The sequence below is a fragment of the Peromyscus eremicus genome, chromosome X (assembly GCF_949786415.1).
Source record: "Peromyscus eremicus chromosome X, PerEre_H2_v1, whole genome shotgun sequence".
Classification (NCBI taxonomy): domain Eukaryota; kingdom Metazoa; phylum Chordata; class Mammalia; order Rodentia; family Cricetidae; genus Peromyscus; species Peromyscus eremicus.
Window position 1 is genome coordinate 11,272,988 of NC_081439.1, and position 14,411 is coordinate 11,287,398.

Below are 14,411 nucleotides of genomic sequence, written 5' to 3' on the forward strand. Positions count from 1 at the left end.
TGGGATCTGAACTCAGGTCCTCTACAACAGCAATGGTGCTCCTAACCACTGAGCCATCTTCTCAGCCCCCAAGAAGAAATATATTTGAAAGTACTATAATAAAACTTAAATATTGTATGCTCATTTTTTTTTTTTTTGAGACAGGATTTCTCTGTGTAGCTTTGCGCCTTTCCTGGAACTCACTCTGTAGACCAGGCTGGCCTCGAACTCACAGAGATCCACTTGCCTCTGCCTCCCGAGTGCTGGGATTAAAGGCGTGCGCCACCGCCGCCGGCACCACCCAGCCTTGTATGCTCATTTTTAAAAATAAAAATTTAGTATCTATTCCAGGTGCTAGCCAAAGCTTTATATGTATTAACTAGTCTAACCCGTACCTGTGAGACAGGTTTTTTTCACATGGAGAGACTGAGTCACAAACAGGTTCTATGACTTGCCTGAGAGCCTCTCCTAGTGGCCAAATTATACTGTCTTTTCAAAAATTTTACTGCTTCTTGAAACAATAGCAAATATTCGCGAAAAAGCTAGCACAAACCCTTTGTATTGATGACTGATTCACACTGAGTCCTGTCATTAGATTGTGGTATCTAATCTGGACCTTCCTGAGAGACTCTCAAAAAGAGAAGGGTCAACAAGGTGGCTCAGTGGAGAAAAGCCCTTGCTGCCAAAGCTGAGGATATGAGCTGGATCCCTGGAACTCAGAACTGACACCTGTGTGTCATCCAGTGACCTCCACACATGCACTGTGGTATGGGTGTCCCCTCCCAAGTAAATAAATGGAGTACAATTTTAAGACACATTGACCACAGCATTCTTGGTGATAAATAAAAAAGGACAAAAATATAGTCTGGATCACAGATGAGGGGCAGTTAGACAGAATGTCACCCTCTAATTCTCTGGAGCTTTATATTTTCTCTCTAAACTAGGGATGGTAACAGGATTCACCACATTCCTATTAAGATTTAATTGGCTGGATGTGGTGATGAATAATGTAATGTTGCCTACTTAGAAGTATTACAATATCCAGGCCAGCCTGAGAAATTTAGCAAGACTAAGTAAAAAAAAAAAAAAAAAAAAAAAAATAGATCTGGGGCTTGGTGGCACATGTCTTTAATCCCAGCAGTGGGGAAGTTTAAAAAAAAAAAAGAGGATCAGAAGTTCAAGGCTACATTTCCAGTTGAAGGCCAGACTGGACTACTCTTCGATTGGTTGGTTAATTGTTTTTTGGGTTTTTTGGGGGTTTTTTTGCAACAGAGTTTCTCAATGTAGCCATGATTGTCCTGAAACTGCTCTGTAGACCAGGCTGGCCTCAGACTTACAGAGATCCACCTGCCTCTGCCTCCCAAGTGCTGTGACTAAAGGTGCGCAATACCACTGCCCAGCTCAGCCTGGACTACTTTGTCTCAAAAAACTAATAAAGGAGTGGAAGCCAGTTGTGATGACCCAAGACTTAGGAAGTGGAGACAGAAGGATAAGTTCAAGGTTATCCTCAGCTATGTAATGAGTTGGAGGCCAGCCTGGGTTACATGAGACCCTGTCTTTAAAACGAAAGGAACTTGCTTAGCATGTCTGAAGCCCTGGATCCTATCTCCTGTACCATATAAGCAAGTTACTTAAACGTGTCCAACACTTTGTCCGATGAATATTTACAGTCTTGTTAAAGCTATATTTCTTTGTGCCAAGAAATACAGCTCGCCGGGCGGTGGTGGCACACGCCTTTAATCCCAGCACTCGGGAGGCAGAGCCAGGCGGATCTCTGTGAGTTCGAGGCCAGCCTGGGCTACCAAGTGAGTTCCAGGAAAGGCGCAAAGCTACACAGAGAAACCCTGTCTCGAAAAACCAAAAAAAAAAAAAAAAAGAAATACAGCTCATTCTTTAGCAATTGTTAGAGGATATTTTACAGCAGTGATCCAGTGACAAAGGAGAAACCATCAACAGGATTCACCTATTTTTATTCCTCCAGTCAGTCAACCTAAAAACATTACTTAGTTGATTGGTTTTTTTGTCAGCTTGACCCAAGTTAGAATCATTTGGAAAGAGGGAACCTCAACTGAGAAAATGCTCCCATCACATTGGTCTGTAGGGATGTCTGTTGGGCATTTTCTTGATTAGTGATTGATGTGGGTGGTGCCACCTGTGGGCAAGTGGGCATGGGTTGTATAAAGAAGCAGGCTACAGCAAGCCGTGGGGAGCAAGCCAGTGCGCAGTGTTCCTCCACGATCACTGAGTCAGTTCCTGCCGTGATTTTTAGCCCTGACTTCTCTTAGTGATGGATTGTGACCTGGGGATTCTAAGGTGAAATAAACCTTTTTCTCCCCCAAATTGCTTTTCGTCGGTGTTTTATCACAGCCATAGAAAGCCAAATTAAGGCGGCTGGAGAGATGGCTCAGTGGTTAAGAGCACCAACTGCTCTTCCAGAGGCCTGGGGTTCAATTCCCAGCACCCACATGGCAGCTAACAACTGTCTAACTCCAAGATCTGATATCCTCACATAGACATACATGCAGGCAAAACACCAATATACATGAAATAAGAATATATTTTTGAAAAAGCCAAATTAATGACAGTTGATTATATTTACTGTAAAAGTCAGTTTTGAAAATTGGGTCAGCTGATGTTAAGGTACAGTAGGAAACTATATTACACCTTGAGTTTCTTTTCCTGCTTGCTTTTAACAAAGCTTTTATTTGTTGGGGGTTGTAGGCCACAGCACACCTGTGGATGTCAGAAGACAACTAGGGGCTGGGTTCTCTCCTTCCGCCTTTACAGAGATCTAGAGATTTAAAAACAAAGTCTTATGCAACAAATTACCCAGTGAGCCATCTCCACCCTTCTTGCTTGCTTTTTGAGATAGGCTCTCACTATGTAGCCCAGGGTGGCCTAGAATTGACTAGACCAGGCTGGATTCAAATTCATGATCCTCCTGTCACTCCCCCCCCCCCACTTCACTCCCTTTATAGGATTACCATTAGGCTAGACTTACATCTTGAATTTCAGCCTTGTAAATTCTGTTTATCTTTATGACTCTGAGATGAATATCTAAGATACAGATTCTAGTTTAAAGTGAATAGCAGACAATTGGGATAGATTCCTTGGGTCAAACCCCCAAAGCTGTTTTTCCTAATTGCATCTTGTTATTTAAAACACTCAAGTTTCAATCAAGTTTACTAGGGGCAACCATCCAAGTCCAGTTACTCCCAGTGAACAGACACATGGATTCTCATTACATACGTGTCTAGAGATTCATCACTGCTCTAAGAGCTAGAGAATGTTTTAGGAGTCAGTCCCTGCGTGTATGGCCAGTCTCTGTATATACTTTATTCAAGTTTTGCCTGGGGCCAAATTCGTGCTGCTGAGAAGAGTCTAAACGACTTTCACAAGAAAGTCATTATTTCTCATTTTTAGCAAGTGGTTGACATTCACCCTGTCCCTCTAACCCCAGTACTTTATCCCTTTGTATACAAAAGGTGTCAAGGGGAAAATGACTAGAACTCAAGGGGTGGAGCCTCTGTCCTTGTACGGGAAACTACAATCCTTTAATGCGCCTGCGAGGCTCCCACGCCCTGGGAAAGGTTCCTATCGATTTGCTCTGTGCTCGGCAGCTCTTTCTGGTTGCAGGCAGCCATCTTGCCTGGAGCTTGAGACAGGGAGGAGAGAAGGAACCGGTGACACCGGGCTCAGGGCCGCCCCGGGGGCCTCAAGAACCAGGGGCAGACCCGGAGGTGGTCCTGGGTCCTGGGCTATGCTCTAGGACTAGCAAAGGGAAGGCAGAGGGCTTGATGGGTGGGGAATGTCAAACAAGACTGGCTGGGTGGGGGAGGGGCGTTGCTAAGGCAACTGGGGAGGGCGGGGTCATGTCTGAATTGCTGCTGTGAGTCACCGGAGTGCTGCCCAGGAAAGGCAGGGCTGGAGTGATGACCATGCTAGTGACCCAGTGGGATTTCGCGACATCACCTGTGTGGAGGGACTTCGTGTCTATGGCAACTGTCACCTGGTGGAAGGGGCGGAACTAGATTTCCTCTGTCTGGGACGCCGGCATTCCAAGCCCTTGTCCTGCAGCCTCCCGCAGGCAGACGCGCCATAGAAGGAAGCCAGGGAATGGCCGCGGTGTGGCAGCAAGTCTTAGCAGTGGACGCGAGGTGAGGCGTGGGGTTGGAGCCCATGGGAGCGGAACTTACTGTGGTGCATGAGCAATGGCGATAAGTGAGGCTGGGCGGAGAACTTGGCTGGTGCGGCTGCGTGAGCATGCGCAGTTAGCTTGGTGTGGGATAGTCCCGCGGTGAAGTGGCCCGGCTAGAGAAGGGTCTAAAGAGCATGCTGGGAAAATGCGGTTAGATATGGACATGCGCAAAGACACTGTCTTCGGGTGGGAAGTGGAAGTCTGGCTGGTGACTTCCTATCTAGCTCCTTATTGCCTGTCCTCTTCCCCAACTTTTCTTGATACCACTACCCTACTATTACTACCCAATCGCTACCCCACATTAACCTTTATCACTACTTGACCCTAACCTCCATTGTCATACATTGCCAATCTGACGTTTGTCATCATACTAGACTGATAATATAGATGGCCTAGACTGACCCCAACAGAGCTGCAGATTGACAATATCGTCTCCAGACTTACCTTTTCATCATACCTGTTATTAATGCAGAATTACCCCCATCACAGTACCAGGAAGAATCCCCCTTTACCACTGTTGATCACTCTTACCATCCCAATCACTGCCAAACACCTCATGGCACTACCCTATGCCTCGAGCTGATTTATTCCCTCTGTCCTGTGCCTGCTGCCTGCCCTGCCTCCTGGACCCCACAGGTACAACGCCTACCGCACACCAACGTTTCCACAGTTTCGGACCCAGTATATCCGCCGGCGCAGCCAGCTGCTGCGGGAGAATGCCAAGGCTGGCCACCCCCCAGCCTTGCGTCGGCAGTACCTGAGGCTACGGGGCCAGCTATTGGGTCAGCGCTACGGGCCACTCTCTGAGCCAGGCAGTGCTCGTGCCTATAGCAACAGCATTGTCCGCAGCAGCCGCACTACCCTTGACCGAATGGAGGTGAGCTCCTGGCTGTACCACCTGCCATGTATCTCCCCTACCTCCATAGTCATCATGGCCTTTTGTCAAACACGGGTAATGTACAAAAGTACTGTTCTAGTGTCAGTAGAGGACTAAAAGGTAATATAGCAGCCGGGAGGCGGTGGCGCACCCCTTTAATCTCAGCACTCAGGAGGTAGAGGCAGGCGGATGGATCTCTGTGAGTTTGAGGCCAGCCTGGTCTACAGAGTGAGTTCCAGGACAGGCTCGAAAGCTACACAGAGAAACCCTGTCTCAAAAAACAAAAACAAACAAACAGAAAAGGTAATATAGCAAGTAAGTCAATAAACATGATAAACAGGCAGTGAATTAGATAAACACAGAGCAAGTCAGATTAATGAGTTGATATTACCATGGTGTAGTAGAGAATGCTACAATAGTAATATAAAATGAACCTAGGAGACAAAAAGGAATGAGAGATTGGTGCAGGGATGTAGTTCAGTGATAGAGTGCTTGCCTAGTATGCATGAGGCTGATGGTTCTATACCCAACACAGCAAAGAAGAACGAAAAGGCACTACCTTTTTTGGGGGGGGGAGGTGGAGTTCGAGACAGGATTTCTCTGTGTAGTTTTGGTGCCTGTGCTGGATCTCGCTTTGGAGACCAGGCTGGCCTCGAACTCACAGAGATCCACCTGCTTCTGCCTCCTGAGCGCTGGGATTAAAGGCGTACGCCACTGCCGCCCGGCTAAAGAGCTAACGGAGGAAGCTATGTTTAATAGGGAAGACTTCTCTGAGGAGGTAACAATGAAACCTGGCTGAAGTGAGAGGCTGAGTGGTTTGGGGTCGGGGGGGTAGTAATTCTTGGTGAGGAAAACGTGTTGTGCTGAGGATATGTGGAGCAGGGCAAGGGCAGAAACAGGCGCTAGTGAAGAAACTACTGAAGAGGGCAAGTGAGCAGTGACGTGGTGGCAGGTGCCACGTGTGGTGAGACGGAATCAGGTCTGGTCCTAGTTGGAAGTCTCCAGACTTCAGTGGTTCTCAAAGACTCATTTCTTTTCCTTTTGAGACAGGGTCTCACCATGTAGCCCAGGCTGGCCTCAAATTCACTATGTAGCCAAGGCAGGCCTTGAGCTCAGTGATCTTCCTGCCTCAGTTTCCCAAGTGCTGCAATTAGAGGCATGCACCGTCCCTGACCCTCTCTTGTTTGCAGGACTTTGAAGATGACCCTCGAACCCTGGGGGCCCGAGGGCACCGCCGTTCTGTCAGCCGAGGCTCCTACCAGCTACAGGCACAAATGAACCGAGCAGTCTATGAGGACAGGTACATACCAGAGGCAGGCAGTGGGTGGAGGTTCCCCAGGAGGAGAGAGGCCCTGCGATATGGCAGTCTGAACACCCACACCTACCTCCTATCGCCCCCTACTTCCTGTTGGGGCTCAGGCCTCCTGGCAGTGTGGTACCCACATCGGTGGCAGAGGCAAGTCGTGCCATGGCCGGGGACACATCGCTGAGTGAAAACTATGCCTTTGCAGGCATGTACCATGTTTTTGACCAGCACGTGGATGAGGCAGGTAAGATAATGGGTGGTGAGACCTATCACCAAACATTTGTTCAAACAACTACCCAAGGCATCATTTTTCCAGAACGCAAGGTCTCTGGCACCACACCTCAGAAGGAGAAATTACCACTTGTAAAACTGCTAGCAAATGCAAAAGCCCTCTGCAAAGTGGTCTGCAAAGTTTTTGTTACTTTAGGTACTGTAAAGAGCTGCAGAAACTCAAGAGAGCCCTTTTTAGCAGGCTATCTGAGTTCATGAGTCACTTGGAAGAGTTCAAAGCCTTTGCTGATAACTTCCTTGCAGAGGGTATGGTGGGCCACACTGTGCGGAGGGTTTGGCAGACTCCTGAGAGCTTGATTATTGTAAAGTACGCAGTAGTACAGTGCCAGCTTTTTTGCCTTGCAGAAGACCTTTGCAGTCCTCAGAGTGCCTGCTAGATTTAGAGAGCACGTTGGCAGTGGGTCTTCTAAGGTTTACAGCTGCCTCTGTCAGCCAAGGAAAGCCCGTTGTTGAGGTGACCATTCCTTTGCTCAGTGAATGTGTTGACTCCCACAAGTGACTCCTTGGCATTTGCAGTCCCAAGGGTACACTTCGCCAATGACGACCGGCACCGTCTGGCCTGCTGCTCACTGGACGGCAGCATCTCCCTGTGCCAGCTGGTGCCTGCCCCACCCACTGTGCTCCATGTGCTACGTGGCCACACACGTGGCGTCTCCGACTTCGCCTGGTCCCTCTCCAATGACATCCTCGTGTCCACCTCCCTCGATGCCACCATGCGCATCTGGGCCTCCGAGGACGGCCGCTGCATCCGTGAGATCCCTGACCCTGATGGCGCTGAACTGCTGTGCTGCACCTTCCAGCCTGTCAACAACAACCTCACTGTGGTCAGGCTCCAGGACACCTGCTCACCCAGGGCGGGCATGCTGGGTCTGGAGGGTTGTCTTGGGGCACCAGACTATAAAGTTTAATACCTGCAAGTCCTATCACAGCAGTCCTGTGGGCAGACTCAAAGAGAAACAGACCAATAAAAAGCACAGTTCAGCCAGGCAGTGGTGGCGCATGCCTTTAATCCCAGCACTCGGGAGGCAGAGGCAGGTGGATCTCTGTGAGTTCAAGGCCAGCCTGGTCTACAGAGCAAGATCCAGGACAGGCACCAAAGCTACACAGAGAAACTCTGTCTCGGAAAAAAAAAAAAAAAAAAAGCACAGTTCATGGTCTGAGAAGGCCTTGCTGTGGTAGACTTCCAGGCTGGGCTAGGCAGGGGGGTCATGGCCCTGGGATTCCTCCAGTCCCATCACAGTCTTACAGTTCTCTGTCTCCAGAGGCTGCTGCTAGGGAGCAGGATGATGAGGCTGAAAGCTCTTCTAGTCTATCAGTGGCAGCCCCACTGTGGTCAGACTCTAGGACAGACTGGTGGGCAGAGGGCAGAGGAAGGACATGGAGAGTCTGGCGTGGCCTGGGGGTAGAGAGTTGAAATGTAGGGGAACAACAGGCCATGAGTAAGCTAGTCCTTGGGGCCCTGTCTCATTTCAGTGCTAGCAGCTCTTGGGCTTCAAGAGGGGGCAGACCAGGGTTCAAGGGTATTTTAAGCTCAAGTTTTCAGACTGGCCAAGGAGCAGCATTTTGGCTCTGAGACTGCCTTTTTCTGATGAGCAACTGGCCTATTGTAGGCATGTTGAGGGGATAGCTGGGAAGTAGGAATTATGCCTGGGTCACCTTCCAGGGTACCTGCCACAGTCCTACTGTGTTAAACTCAAGGATGGACTAGATGAGTCGGAATGAGAGTGTATGTATTCCACCCACAGGTGGGGAATGCCAAGCACAATGTGCATGTCATGAACATCTCCACAGGCAAGAAAGTGAAGGGCGGTTCCAGCAAGCTGACAGGCCGTGTCCTCGCCCTGTCTTTCGATGCCCCTGGCCGGCTTCTCTGGGCAGGTGATGACCGTGGCAGTATCTTCTCCTTTCTCTTTGACATGGCCACAGGTAGGCAGGCCACAGACCTCTGTTCAGGTACCCTCTTCTTTTGATTCTCCCAGGACTCAGTCCTTGCCCTCCCCTTTGCCTCCACTGATTCAGGGAAGCTGACCAAAGCCAAGCGACTGGTAGTACATGAGGGCAGCCCTGTAACCAGCATCTCCGCCCGCTCCTGGGTCAGCCGTGAAGCACGGGACCCCTCCCTGCTCATCAATGCCTGCCTCAACAAACTGCTGCTCTACAGGTGGGTTCCTCCCCTATCGGGGCCACCGGGGCCAGCAGAGTGGAACAAGACCTGTCTCCTTCACATTCATTTCACCAAGGACAGGGGTCTGACCTCACAGTGTGATGAGGGTAGGGTTGGGGATGTAGCTTAGTGGCAGAGTGCTTGTCTAGCAAGTGTAAAGCCCTGGGTTCCATCCCAGAAACACACACACACACACACACACACACACACACACACACACAAACTACATAGTATGGTGATACATGGCCTACAGTATACACAGTGTACAGTATGGCAATAGCAATAGCAACATAAATAGTAATAGCATTAATGAGCTCTACATGAACATTGCTACGGCCAGGCCCTATTCAAAGCACATCATACATACCACCTTCTTTAATCCCCACAACAGCCTGGAAAGTAGATACTGTTATTGTCTCAGATGGTATAGTTAAGCAAACTAAGGCAAAATACATAAAGGGCTGAGAAAGTAGCTCAGTGGTAGAGAGAGCACTTGCCCAGCATATATGAGGCTGTGGATTCCACTCCCAATACTATGATTAAAGGAAAAATATCAGCACGTGTTTCCCTTTGTTTTGATTTTTTTCACATTTATTTATTTATTTGTGTGTGTGTGTGTGTGTGTGTGTACGTGCATATGCATGCCAGTGTGAGAGCTCACATATCATGGAACGTATATGGAGGTCAGAGGACAGCTTGTAGAAGTTTATTCTGTCCTTCCATGCAGGTCCCAGGACTCGAACTCTAAGTTGTTGGGCCTGGCAGCAAGTGTCTTTACCTACTTGCATCATCTCTCCAGTTCCCTTTCTTTTTCCTTATTTGGTGCTGGGAATTGAACCCAGAGCCTTGTACATGCTAATAACACTCTACCACTGAGATTCACCCATAGCCTATATTGTTTTGTTCTTTTGATTTGAGGACAAAATTCATTCTTCCCACCCATCTCTGTCATGTTACAGTTCTCTAGCTAGGGTACAAAACCTAATGACCAGAATCACTTCAAAAAAAATTATGCTTTTTAAAGCTGGACATAAGCTTATGCCCTGCTGGGCAGTGGTGGTGCACACCTTTAATCCCAGCGCTCGGGAAGCAGAGGCAGGCGGATCTCTGTGAGTTCGAGGCCAGCCTGGTCTACAAAGCGAGATCCAGGACAGCCAGAGCTGTTACACAGAGAAACCTGTCTCGGGGGTAGGAGGGAGCTCATGTCCTAAATCACAGCACTTGGGAGGTAGCAGGTTGAGCTCTATGAGTTCAATGCTAGACTGATCTACATAGCAAGTTCCAGGCCAGCCAGAAAACTACACAGTAAGATCCTTTCTTTAAAAAAAAAAAACTTACTTGTTGCTCTTACAGATGAGTGAGGTTCAGTTCCCAGCACCCACATGGCAGCTCACAACTCTCTGTAATTCCAGTCCAAGGGATCCAACACCCTCTTCTGGTCTCCTCCAGTACTGTACACTCATGGCGCACAGACATACATGCAGGCAGAACACCCATACACACAAAACGAAAATAAGGAAATTGAAAAAAAATGCTGGGGGTGATGATAGATACCTGTGATGCCAGCACTCTAGGGCTGAAGCAGGGGGATCACTTGAATGCCTGAGTTCAAACTCAGCTTGTACAACATAGTAAGACTGTCTCCAAATGAAAAAACAATCTGAATTTCATGACCACTGTGAATGTCTCAGATACAGGATTCAGAACATAAACTGCTGGTCATCTCCTGAGGCTGAGGCTCTGCCCTGACCCCCTTTCTTTTGCCTTCTCTTCAGAGTGGTGGACAATGAAGGGACTCTGCAACTGAAGAGAAGCTTCCCCATTGAGCAGAGCTCACACCCTGTGCGCAGTATCTTCTGCCCTCTCATGTCCTTCCGGCAGGGGGCCTGTGTGGGTGAGTGCTCAGAAGCAGGGGACCCGGGGAACTGGGAAGAGGCAGAGACCACTACTACTGCCAGCCTGGCTCCATCACCATGACACCCTGATGCCATGACTTCCTGGGCCTTGTGCTCCCTTGTGCCCTAACAGCCTCATGCCTAAACACTTTCAACATGGAGCCACAAACAGCTTGGGAAGTTCATAGCTGAGAACAGACTCCACACTTGCCTAAAACCTCCCATACTGCCCACAGAACCAAAGGAGGCAGATGAACTCCCATCTAGGGATGGTTCCTTTTAGACTACTACCCCAAGCTACGTGAGGCCCTCCCACCTCACACAACCTCAAGGACTTGCCACCAGCCTCCTGACCCTCTCTCCCTCTTATCCGGACAGTGACAGGCAGTGAGGATATGTGTGTTCACTTCTTTGACGTGGAGCGGGCGGCCAAGGCTGCTGTGAACAAGCTGCAGGGCCACAGTGCACCTGTGCTTGACGTCAGCTTCAACTGTGACGAGAGTCTGCTGGCGTCCAGCGACGCCAGCGGCATGGTCATCGTCTGGAGACGGGAGCAAAAGTAGAGTTCTGCCAGCCCTGCACTGCCCCCGCTCCCGCTGCTCCCTCCGCTCCCTCCTCTCCCTCCTCTCCCTCCTCTCCCTCCTCTCCCTCCTCTCCCTCCGGTCTTGTGTTGTAAATAAAATTTCTGTGGTTGTGTTGAGGGGCAACTCCCAGGTCTCCCACAAGGGGGCACTAGGGAGCACTGAGCCCTCCAGTGAAAGGGAGATGGCTTCCTCAGTTCTGCAGTACTGTGTTCATCCATGCAGCAAGCACCGAGTATCTGCTGTGACATATCACGTAGTTGTGCAGTCAGTAGACAGGAATGAGAGCAGCAACTGTGTTGTCAGGAACTGTTCTGAAAAGGAGGGATCCTGCTGTGGCCTCAACCAACGGAAATCCCTGCCCTGTGGGCTTGCATCCTAGGGGCCGGAAGCACACGGTATACGAAGTACAGCCATTCCTTGGAGTATAATTTGCTTTATAATTTTTCAACTTTTTGACCGTACAGTGCTACAGAACCACACACATACACCTGGTCTTGTTTTGCTACTTTCAGTATGGTGTTCAGTAAATTACATGAGCTAGTCAACACTTTGTTATAAAATAGCCTTTGCGTTAGGTGAGTTTGCCTACCTGTAGAATAATGTCACTGTTCTGAGCCCATTTAAGGTAGGTGGGGCTAAGCTAGGGTGTTTGGTAGGTTAGGTATATTAATGCATTTTCGACATACGCTAGTTCAAGTTAAGGCAGATTGGTTGGGGTCTAACCCTGTTGAGTGGAGAAGCATCTGTATATAATAGGCTAGTTAAAGATGGGCGGTGTGGAGACAATGAAAGGAAGAAAGGGCATGAGGTTGCAGGGACGGAGCGGGGAGCTGCTTTTGGCGATGTCATTTGAAGATCCGAATGAAATGAGGGAGGTCATCGTGGGGGGCGGGGTAGAAGAACGTCCTCAACAGAAAGAAAGGCTAGCGCAGAGGCACCGAGACTGGAGTGTGTCAGAGTATGACCTGGCTGAGTGTGACACATGACGTTAGGTCTGGAGGGCTTTGTGGGCCCTGCTGAGGAGCTTGCCTTTTCCTGGGTGAGGGAGGTTGGGGTGCAGGATCAGACAGCAATAGAGAAATTAGGAGAGGAATGGTGAGTTCAACCCCAAGGGTTTCATCAGATTAGATTGTAAAAGCTCCCAACCTGACAGCTTCTGGCTAGGTGAACCCCACTCTTACCTGTACATTGACTTGTGGCCCCCAACCAGGGAGCAGAAGTGGTGTGTTGAGTTCTTGGAGTTCTAGATTAGCATGCAGGCAGCCATGGACTCGGGCTGAGCTACAGCTCCTCCTGTGGGGAGGAAGAAGGAGAAAATCTGTAAGCTCACCCCTAGCTCCTCCCATGTCCATCCAGGGCCCTAATTTAAGCCCTTGACCAGCTCAGAGACCAAATACTAAATTAGTTCATTATTGGGTATTGGCAAGGAAATAAGTTCCAAAGTCATTGTCAATGGTTAGAATCATGAAGAAATTTCAGTCTGAAGAATCACCAGGGGCCCTTAAAGCTAATTCTCCCACATCCATGTGCTGCTACATTTGCATCAGTTGGAATCTTGGCTAACATCTTGGGACTTCAGAGTCACCAACCTGGTAGCACAGTATTGCTGAGCTGTGGAGCTAACAGCAGCTCTTTGAGGGAAGAAGATAATTCCCTGTTTATTTAATCTGTCGTTTAATAGTGTGATCACTTGTAGCCAAAGCGTTTCTGGCTCCATCAGACAGATTTAGGCAAATGGTTATGAGATAATGATACCAGTGAGCTGGACTGGTCATGTTGTCAAAATCATGTATGTGTGCCAACATTCCTAACCCAGCTTGAGGGTCTGATTTCCTATGAAGACAGACAGTACAGCTGACGGATACAGTGAAGGGTACCACACACCAATTGAATACTAATCTTCAAAGAGACCCTCCCAAGGATAACAGTTGAGACCTGTGTATTAACTCTCTGCTGCACCAAATAGATACGGTTTCAATCAAGGTCTAGAGGGAGCAAGATAATTTGGGGAAATACCAGTTTTCTCGAACTTCCTTTTCTTCACACTCTCCATTTTCTTTAGTGAGTCTGGTTTCAGGATGGTTGATGAATATTGTTTGCATGATTTGGGGGGTTTCCTCCTTGTAAAATTTTTGAGGTGGCAGAATTGACGTTCTACTTTAATTTCATCTTGGTGACACTTTTGACTCACAACCTAAAGGAACCTAAACACTGAGTAAGCAAGAAAGAATAAAAAATAATGCTATTGGTCAACCTTGGGCCTCTCTTACTTTGTCTGTCATCACTGTGCCTCTGGCTTGACATCAGAATTGTCATCATTTCATCAGAGCTAGTCCTGGTCTACGCCCTTTGTCTATTTTGACCCTAGGTGCTAGTCACATGCTGCACTATCACGAGCAGCTCAGGGCTAAGCCTGGAGCTGAGCATTTCTTTAATTATTCCCCCGCCAGTGTGTACCACTAGTCAAGCCTAAAATCTGAGCTTCCACCAACACTTGTCTACTGATCTGACTTTGAACTTGAATATGGACTTCTGTTGTTTTTGCTCTGATGAGTCTCGATCTTAACCTTATGTCTGGAATTCTACTATTTTACCGTCAGTTCCCCCTAATGTTACTAGTTCTGACCTCTATACTGGCAGGAAATGCCCATGTGATTCAAACTTAAGCCCAGGCCTTTGTCAACTATTCTACCATTACTGGCTCTTTGGTCAGGCCTCAGATCTGGGCATTTGTTTGGTTTTGTTCCTAGGGATGGAGCCCGGACCTGTGTGTGTACTGAACAAAAGTTCTGCCACTGAACTATAAACCTGTTCCTGGGTATTTCTTACTGTGTCCTTCACCGATGCCTATCTACTGCGGCCTCAAACTCAAACACTGTTTTGAGACAGAGTCTCTCTGTGTAGCCCAGGCTAGCCTCTAACTGTCTTCCTGCTTCAGCCTCCCAAGTGCTGGATTACAGGCATTCACCACCAAGCCTAGCCAGATACTTTAGAGTAATTTTTGTTTCAATTTAAAATCATTTTTACTTTGTGTGTATGGTTGTTTTGCCTGTATGTATGTCTGTGTGCCATCAATACCTGTGGTATCCACAGAGGCCAGAACGGTGTCAGATCTCC

General features: G+C 48.5%; 1 protein-coding gene across 3 annotated transcripts; it reads left to right on the forward strand.

Annotated features, from left to right (window-relative positions):
• The first annotated feature begins 2,960 nt into the window (after nucleotides 1-2,960).
• Nucleotides 2,961-11,470, forward strand: Wdr13 (WD repeat domain 13). Of its 3 annotated transcripts, none has more exons than XM_059251025.1 (9): nucleotides 2,961-4,136; nucleotides 4,814-5,129; nucleotides 6,245-6,354; nucleotides 6,474-6,604; nucleotides 7,168-7,475; nucleotides 8,397-8,577; nucleotides 8,671-8,812; nucleotides 10,591-10,709; nucleotides 11,089-11,470. In XM_059251025.1, the coding sequence occupies exons 1-9, from the start codon at nucleotides 4,096-4,098 to the stop codon at nucleotides 11,271-11,273; spliced, it is 1,533 nt and encodes a 510-aa protein (XP_059107008.1). In that variant the 5' UTR covers nucleotides 2,961-4,095; the 3' UTR covers nucleotides 11,274-11,470. The 3 variants fall into 3 exon arrangements, with proteins under 3 accessions (XP_059107008.1, XP_059107009.1, XP_059107010.1); XM_059251026.1 differs by having other exon boundaries at nucleotides 2,965-4,136; nucleotides 4,814-5,054; XM_059251027.1 differs by lacking the exon at nucleotides 2,961-4,136 and having other exon boundaries at nucleotides 4,775-5,129.
• Nucleotides 11,471-14,411: the final 2,941 nt, after the last annotated feature.

Excerpts from the sequence above, each read along its gene's own strand:
- Wdr13 (XM_059251025.1), top strand. The coding sequence starts at position 4,096 with ATGGCCGCGGTGTGGCAGCAAGTCTTAGCAGTGGACGCGAG. Across the intron at positions 8,578-8,670 it reads TCTCTTTGACATGGCCACAG|GGAAGCTGACCAAAGCCAAG; the intron begins GTAGGCAGGCCA and ends CCACTGATTCAG. Across the intron at positions 8,813-10,590 it reads AACAAACTGCTGCTCTACAG|AGTGGTGGACAATGAAGGGA; the intron begins GTGGGTTCCTCC and ends CCTTCTCTTCAG.